General features: G+C 35.6%; 1 protein-coding gene across 1 annotated transcript; it reads left to right on the top strand.

The window, feature by feature from the left end:
* The first annotated feature begins 2,029 nt into the window (after positions 1–2,029).
* Positions 2,030–4,578, top strand: LOC127788258 (G2/mitotic-specific cyclin S13-7-like). Its single transcript, XM_052316374.1, has 7 exons — positions 2,030–2,197; positions 2,576–2,726; positions 2,833–3,103; positions 3,217–3,342; positions 3,426–3,833; positions 3,903–4,081; positions 4,177–4,578. Exons 1-7 carry the CDS (start codon positions 2,161–2,163, stop codon positions 4,316–4,318), a joined length of 1,314 nt encoding a protein of 437 aa, XP_052172334.1. The 5' UTR covers positions 2,030–2,160; the 3' UTR covers positions 4,319–4,578.
* Positions 4,579–9,209: the final 4,631 nt, after the last annotated feature.

Genomic DNA, 9,209 nt, shown 5'->3' with positions numbered 1-9,209 from the left:
GCCTCTGGTTAGGAGGAATCAAGGTTGACTTAAGGCATAGGTCACTTGTTTGCTTAGGGCTCCGAAAAAAGGGGGCCCCAACTCACTCTTGAGTGCATTCATGTGAGTTGTTTATTTTGACAATTGTGAACAATAAACTCTGAATTGAACTGAGATTGAGAAAAGGATAATCTTAAATTTGTTCAAAGGTAAAAAAATAAATAAAATAATAAATAGAAAATACAATGTCTGGATGCTACTTGTTTGGTATGTTGTCATGTAGGCCCTAATGGACTCCCTCTATTTAAAGCCCTAGTCCTTTTTCCAACTATGATGGAGGAGCAAGACACAGAAAGGTACCCATCTACATCTATTTGGTTATGTTTTATTTTTCTGGTTTTATTTTATTTTATTTATTTATTTGGAACAATTCTATTTTATGTCAACTTTCAATTTTGTATGCACGACGATAATGATATCTCATGATACTAGAGAAATTGTTTTTTGTTATTTCTTAAAATTAGAGTGCACTGAAAATAAAATTTAATTTTTGAAAACTATAATATTTTTCGAGATAATGGGTTTAATTTATAACCTTATTAATGATTGAGGGTGATATCTAATATGTATGTAATTCTATAAGTTCAAGTAAGAGGTTTAACAATTTTGTCGAATAATTTTGTTAATGATTGAGTGTGGTCTCGTGTTATATAATTTATAAGTTGCAACTGAGGGGACTAACAATTTTGTCAACTTATTCTTAACATGTATGTGTTAAGTCAAAATATAATGTTTTTTAGCTTTTATATATAAAAAAATCTAAAAATTTTTACATGTGCATTTTTAATAATTTTTATTTTTTTTATAGAACTACTAAAATAATTATTGCTTGAGGTCCACCAACTCTTAAGCCGACCCTAGGATACGAAGAGGCGCACCAAAAAATGATAGAAAACAACGAGGAGTAATACGACAATTGTAAGTGATTTCACAATATGAAAACTCTTCATTGATAGTTGTCATAATATATTTATATATTTAAATATTATTATAAATATAAAATTTATTATTATTATTATTTATTTTATACTTTATATATATACATATATATTTGTGATGACAAGTAGTGTGAGAGTGGTGTTTGGATGGAATAGAAGTATGCACTAAGTGACATTAGGTTTGGGTGTCAACAAAGTATTCTTTGACAATTACATAAGAGAAGGCAAGAATGAGTTAAAATATCAATAAACCAAACACTTTGCAAGAGAAGAGTAGGCAAGGTTTTGCCCAACATGAGATGGTGATATGCTATCACTCCAAGGGAAAAAAAAATAGGTAGGGTATCATCGCTTACAGGGGCGGATTTAGGAGGGGCAGGCACGGGTTGCAGCCCCCTCCCCCAGATTCAATCTCCTCTCAAATCTGCAAGGTAAATCTAGCCTATTTAGGGAGAAAAAAGACTAAAATATTCATGGATCTGCTGGGGGTAGCCCTCTCCCGGATCTACACCTAGATCCACTCCTGATTGCCTATAAAATACTAGTGCTGAAAGATTGTTGTATACTAAGGGGTCTCTATATTCTTGCAAGTTTGTACAATATGAGCACGTTACTATATCATGGCCATTGAGTCTTATGCTTGTCCTCTAGGGGGTAAAGTTGGCTTTGTCTCCTTGTTTTCGAGAGATAATACATCACTTCAATGTGGTATCACAGTTTATTTTTTTCTCAATTCATGCACTAAACTTTTTTTTTTTTTTTTATTTCACGATGTCACCATCCATTAATTTTCACAGTTAAAATAATGAAATAGCTCTATGAAATCTTACTAAGTAGGCAAAGTACCCACTGTTGCTTGCATTAACCCTAAAAGGTATCGTATATTATCACTAAGCACCACCAACGGCTGATACGCTCTTGAGAACTAAGAAACCACAACAAAAGCCGTTGGATTGGCCACACCAGCCAACGGTCGAAATTTTAAAAATAAGACCGTTGGAAGAGAAGCCTCGCCTCAAGCTTCAAAAACACAGGATGCCCTTTCTGTCCCCCTAATTCTTTTTCTTCCTAAACATTCAGAGAGAGAGAGAGAGAGAGAGAGGGTGAGAGAGAGATTTGGAGATTCGTATCGTCATTTTTGTCGGGAGTTGGGGGTGTTCTTGCGCGGTTTCAAGGTTCTGATATGGCTTCAAGACCAGCTGTTCAACAGAAAAACATGGGTACATCCCTTCTCCAGAAACGTTCTTCGTTGATTTTCTTGAATTTTTTTGGTTCTATTTTCCATTAATGTTAGAAAGAGTAACCCGATCATTCAAGTCCTAAAAGGGGGTTTGTGGAACCATGCGCAGCGAATGATTTGACCATGGGGTTTGGCTTTCTAGTCGTGGCCGCCTTAATTTTCTTGGATTTGTCTATGTTTTGATTCAAGCGACTTTCTTGATTAAAACCGTGTTTTATTCGTTCATATGGGTTCTAGTTCTGATTATGGTTCTCTGAAAGTAAGCCTTTTGACGAGGATAGTTGTTGAAGTTGAGTTGAGGGATAGATGTTATTATAGATCTTTCCATAAAAATTGACAGATTTCTTCCGAATTGAAGCATTCCCAGGAGAGGCAGTTGCCGCCGGTGGGAAGCAGAACAAAAAGGCCGATGCCCAAGGAAGAAATCGCCGGGCTCTAGGCGATATCGGTAACCTAGTCCCTACTGTTCGAGGAATCGATGCCAAGCAGATCTCTCGCCCTGTCACAAGGTTCATCAGAATCAAAACAATGTATTTTGTATTGAGTTCAATGATTTGTATGAAGAAGTCGTACAGAAGTATTTACAGAGAGGCGTCTTCTCTCTAATTCTTGCAGGGGTTTCTGTGCCCAAATACTTGCCAATGCACAAGGCGAAAACCAGAAGTTGCAGAAAGCGGTCCCAGATGGAGCCATTGCCGCAGCCCCAAAGGCCGCTCAGAGGAAAGTCACCGTAAAGCCGAAGCCCCAAACCGTGATTGAAATAAGTCCTGATACTGAAGAAGACAAGGTCAAGAAGGAGAGGCCTGCCAACAAGAAGAAGCCAGAACAAGGGTACGCCAGGAAGAAGGCCCAATCTCTTACTTCTGTCCTCACTGCTCGAAGCAAGGTGATTTATTTTCAATCCATTTATCGAACCCAGAATTCTCTTACCAAAATATGATTAAAAAAATTCGAAATTTGGGTTTCAGAGATCACATTTTTCTTATCAAAACTCTGCAGGCTGCTTGCGGGTTAATTGAGAAGCCAAAACTGGATATTGTGGATATTGATGCTGCCGATGTGGAAAACGATTTGGCCGTCGTTGAATACGTTGAAGATATATACAAGTTCTACAAGCTCGCAGAGGTGAATAATTTTCTATTAATCTGTAATTTTCTCTTCAATTGGAGTGATTTTCTCTTACTCCGTGTAACTGTGTGTTGCTGCAGAATGAAATCAGAGTTCACGATTACATGGACTCGCAGCCGGAGATCAACGACAAAATGAGATCCATTCTGGTGGATTGGCTGATAGAAGTTCACCACAAGTTCGAGCTGATGCCGGAGACTCTGTACCTGACCGTAAACATCGTCGATCGATACCTCGCTTCGAAGGCGGTGTCGAGGAGGGAGCTACAGTTACTGGGCGTCGCCGCCATGCTCATCGCCTCCAAATACGAAGAAATTTGGGCCCCGGAAGTGAACGATTTCGTCTGCATCTCGGACAGAGCTTACACCAACGAACAGGTTCTGGTTATGGAGAAAAACATCCTGGGAAGGCTCGAATGGAACCTTACTGTCCCCACACCTTACGTCTTCCTCGCCCGCTTCATAAAAGCGTCGGTCCCTGATCAGGACGTAAGCAGCAGCTTTCAGCTTTCAGTTTTCAGTTTTCGTTTTCACTGTTCTGACAGCGAAACTGTTCAGGTTGAAAACATGGTGTATTTTCTGGGGGAGCTGGGGATTATGGGCTACGACGCCATAATCTTCTGCCCGTCGATGCTGGCCGCCTCGGCCGTGTACGCCGCTCGGTGCACCCTCAGCAAGAGCCCCCTCTGGAACGAGACGCTGAAGCTGCACACTGGCTTCTCAGAGCCACAGCTGATGTGAGTTTTCCAATCCAAAGGGTCTCTGTCTCTCTCATTCCTTTCTTTCTTGTGTGAATCAATCAAATGCTGATGAATTTTCTCCTGAACAACAGGGACTGTGCCAAGCTTCTGGTTGGTTTCCACTCGGGAGCAGCAGAAAGCAAGCTCAAGGCCATCTATAGGAAGTACTCGAAGCCTGAGAAGGGCAGCGTTGCATTGCTGCCACCGGCCAAAGCCCTTTTGGCTACATCATGAACAAGCAAGCAATTAAGTGATTTCCAGCCGATCATTGAACTGTAATGATTGGTTTTCATGCTTCTTCATTCGCCCAACGGAGTGCATTAGGGTTGTTGGCACATAATTTTGTCTCCGGAAAGAATTGACATTGATTTCTTACTCTCATATTTTGTACTTAGAGTGAGTTACGTTACCCGTGGATTATCACTAAGATAAAGCTATAAACATATATTCTAATGACACCATATGACATATGATATGATAAAAATTTCATGGGACCTCTTTGTTTTGAGAAATTACAATAATTTCTTTACAGTCACTTTAACCCCAATTCTCCCCTTTCTTTTCTTATATTTTTGTGCATCTCAATCAAAAGCCCCAATTATTTTGCCTCACATAGCCTAACAGCAGAGTGGGCATTCCCATCTTCAATCTTATGCCCCTGGTTGTCCACGTTGAACAATTGATATGTTACTTGACACGAGTAAGAGATCAATTTGTTCTCAATTAAATCTTAGTGATAGTTGAGGGTTGTTTAATCAAACTTTAATCATAAAGATCATTATAGTATTTTTTTTTTCTATAAATGAGAATTGGTAGGAGGAAGAAAATTACAAAGTATAGTCATTTCATCATATTTTTTTAACAATGGGAAACTTCAAAGGGATTTCATGAATTTTTCCTAACCTTGGGGTCCTTTATGCAATTTATCAAATATATATAGATGCTTAACCGCCAGACAAAGCAACGAGGGTTATATGGCAAGTTTTTTTAACCAAGGTGTTGTGCTTATACTTGGGATAACGCCTCTTTACAGGCCGTCCCACACACCCGAGCCCTAACGAAGAGCGTTAGGGGTAAATCAGGAAATTAAATGATGCTTGATTTTGATCCCGGGAAATTTTATTTGCAACCATAAGTTTTGCTCTCCGCAACTCACTTTTAATATTCCTAAAATACTCTGAAATAAAATCTTATATTTACCCTTCATTTAAATTCTTTACACTCAACCACCAACCATTACTCTTTTAAGCGCGTGCACGTACTTTCTCACCCATCATCGTCATAGCTCACCACACTTGAATACCTTTACTCACTCATACCGTGCAACCATTATTATTCAATATCAAGCATTACACAACAACTATTATTCAACATCGAAGATTGCTAAGCACATTTCTGTTCTTCATAGGCAAGTTAAGCATGGAATATTATTATAGACAAATGTTTACAGAGTTTTACAAATAAGATAATAACTATTCCTGTTTCGATGAGAAACAAAATGATGAAATTCATGAGGTATTTGAAAATTTGTCTAATTTTGTTTATCATTAACAGGCGAGAACCAGGAGTTGAAACACTTGGAGTGTCGACTAGAGAAGGATCCCCTGAATCCTTGGATTCGAGGGAGTTGATACCTCCCGAATTGAAGGATTCGAGGACTCCTTGAGTATCCGAACCGAAGGATTTGGGAAGGATGCCCCAAATCCAACGATTTAGGATATTTCATTGCTTCAAATTATTTATATTTTTTATTTACATAATTTTTGTTCATTTCAACAGTCATTTGATGCTATTGAACCATTTACTAACAATCAGGTATCATACATTATTCAACTTTCATTTTATTATTATTTGAACAATGTTTTCAAATTGTTTGTTTTTTTATTTACATAATTTTTTTTTTCCATTTCAACAGTCATTTGATGCTATTCAACCGTTTACTACAAATGAGGTAACATAAATTATTAATATTTCTAAAACACACAAATTATTAATATTTCTAAAACACAAATTCTCATTATTTATCTGCACAATTACACTAAACACGATAATACACGATTTTACACTAATACACGAATTAGGTTGCATTATTTAGGATTAATTAAAAAATTAAGATAATACACGATTTACGTTTAATATTAATTAAAAAAATAATAACATAGCGATCTGAACCTCGTGATTCGAGAAACCCCTAATCTCTTGAACAACGAGATTTGGGGGGTTAGGGGTTCCTCGAACCTCGCTATTCGGGGGGTAAGTGGTTCCCGGAACCCCGCGGTTCAGGGAACCCCTAATTCCCCGAACAATGAGATTCGGGGGTGAGGGGTTCCACGAACCCAACGATTCGGGAAACCCCTCACCCTCAAAATAACAAGTTTCGAGGGGTTTGAGGTTCCCCGAACACAGGATTAATCTATAAATTCGAAAAAAATTAATTCTCTCGTCGGAAAAAATCAATTCTCCCAAACTTATAAATTCGAGAGAATTGCATTCTCCCGAACCCATGGATTCGGGAGAATGCATGTACGATTACAAATGGATTCGAGAGTTTGTCACGTGAAAATTACAAATGGTTAAACCTAATCAAATGCAGTAATATTTTATGAGAATGATTTTATATTACATGCATACATATATATGTGGATTTGAAAAAAATATTTTTCCTGAATTCATGGGTTCGGGAGAATTATATTTTCCTAAAATTATGGATTTAGGTACTTTCAAAGCTCTCAAATCTTCTGGTGCGATGATGGACAACCATATTATCTCACGAGAAGCAAAACACACTTGGTTGCAAATAGAATTTTCTTAAATCTTTCTTACTTGACTTCTGTGATTTCGATGAGAAAGCGAGAAAATCCAGCGAAAAGGGCGGGCAAAGCAAGCGACTTTGGCGATATGGCAATGATCTGAAGATGGTTTGATGTGAGAAGTGATGTGAAGAGAGTTTGTTGCGCGTGGGACTATTTTTTGAAGGATGGATGTTTAGAAGATATGTTTGGAATATAAATGATTGTAAAAAGTAATTATTCTGATTGTAAATAGCAAAAACTAAAATTTTACTTCCATTAGTTGTGAAGAATAAAAACTATGGTTACAAATAGAATTTTCTTTTAATCTCGAAACAATGACTCAAATCACGACGAAAGAATCCTCATGTGAATCACACCAGAATCGCTGAGCTGTGCCCTCGAGGATAGTTGTTGTGCTAATACTTAACTCGAGTTATATAGAAAAGAGGTCTTCGATTGGATTGGAAACAAGCTGCTGCAACGTACTTAAGCCCCAGTTTAGTCTCTTTTCTATCCATCTTCTAACTTCACGCGCCTTCATTCTGCGTGAGATGCAACATCCAATAAAAAAATTTAAATGAAAAGATTTATTTGGTGATGTTTAACAATTTTATATAGTGATAAAATTATTCATAAATATTAATACAAGTTAAAAATCCAGTCAAATTTTTGACTTAAGTAAAACAACTCCCAAACTAAAAAGATATCTTAATACAAAATTTTACAAAGCATACGTCACGAAAAAAGTGAGTAAATTCAGTCACAACTCTTCAAATTTTGATACGTTTTTTTATAAAAACGGTTTGCATTTGAAAACGAAAGATGAATACACAATTTTCTCAACTCGGGTAGTATTTGTTATCCAAAATATAGATTAAAAAAAGTGAGATAAAAATATTTTTTATTATGTTTATTAATTTTTTATTATAATCCAAGTTTCAAGCTTCTTTCGACTAATTCTAGGGATGAGTAGCCTTCCCCCTATTTCGCCCGTCAAATAAATTTATATACGATTACAGTCTATACATACATAAAGTAAAACATTCAGTTCACACCTCTATATGAGACAAATATCACCACAAGAATTTGATGTCTGATACTCCTTGTGAAACTCTACATACTTTACCGTTAAGTCATGATTTCTTATCAATAATTATTTAGATAAATTTGTATCTCTTCTTTCAAATAAATTTATGTAAAATTTTACAAATAAAAAAATAATAATTTATATATCTCTCGAGTTATGTTAAGAAATTTAACAAATAATTTAATTAAAATATTAAAATTTTATTTTATTTTAAATATTTTATATTTTAATTTAAAAATATTATAATATTATATTACTCATTTTAGAAAGGGTAGAGACGTTAGAGAGGCATGCTAATTGGGACGCGCCAGGCTACAGTGGTCCTGGCTCTAGTATCTTAGGAAAAGCGAACTGGGGTAAAAAGCTTTGGACGCTGAAATTTAGGGTGCCATGTCTAATTACAAAAAAGGCCATCCCTTGATTTCCCCAAAATGTGGAAAGACCACTTTGTCCCTCCATTGTGTTGCATTCAATGACGAAATTACCCTTATAAATCAATCCGTGAGCCCTCTTTGTCTGTGGACGGACATTTAACCTCGTCCTATTACTGGCTAATCATGTGTTTGCTTGATTAGGTTCGAACTTTGCATAGTTGTCAACATAATTAAATAATGATTTAAAATATAATAATTAAATAATTATGCGGTCCCCTATCATATCATATCAATTGATTTTGTTATGATATTTAAGATAATTAAGAGCGTGCAAACAGTCTATTGAAATCTAGTAATTGATTAAATTAAATTAAGGAGTTAAAAGCTGAATCCAACCGACTGATTAAGTTAAAAAATCGAACTAATCGATAAAAAAAAATTAAATTGAAAAAATATAAAAAAATTAAAATAACCAATAAAAAATATATAAAATCGAAGAAAACGACGTTGTTTTATCAATGTAAGAAAAAGATTGAACTGAACCAACAAGTTCGATTCGATTAGTTCAGGTAAACTAAACTTTTTGCTCTCCCCTAATTATAATTGAATTTGTAATTATAATTTTACATTTGTAATGGTGTTTATAATCGTAATTGTATGATCATGAATTTTTATTATTGTATCCTTAATGGAGAGATTAGTTATATTCACATTTTTGTATTTGTAACAATTTTAGTAAATTGTATAATAAAAAAATTAATAAAAATACATAATGGGCAACCAATGTAATATCCCAGAATTTTTCAAAAAGGTTCAAGAATAATTTTAACATGGATCATATGTGAAATTATCAAAAAATTAGGGGCATAAAT

Source organism: Diospyros lotus, chromosome 13, assembly GCF_014633365.1.
Source record: "Diospyros lotus cultivar Yz01 chromosome 13, ASM1463336v1, whole genome shotgun sequence".
In the NCBI taxonomy this organism is placed as follows: domain Eukaryota; kingdom Viridiplantae; phylum Streptophyta; class Magnoliopsida; order Ericales; family Ebenaceae; genus Diospyros; species Diospyros lotus.
This window is presented reverse-complemented; position numbering and strand designations above follow the sequence as displayed.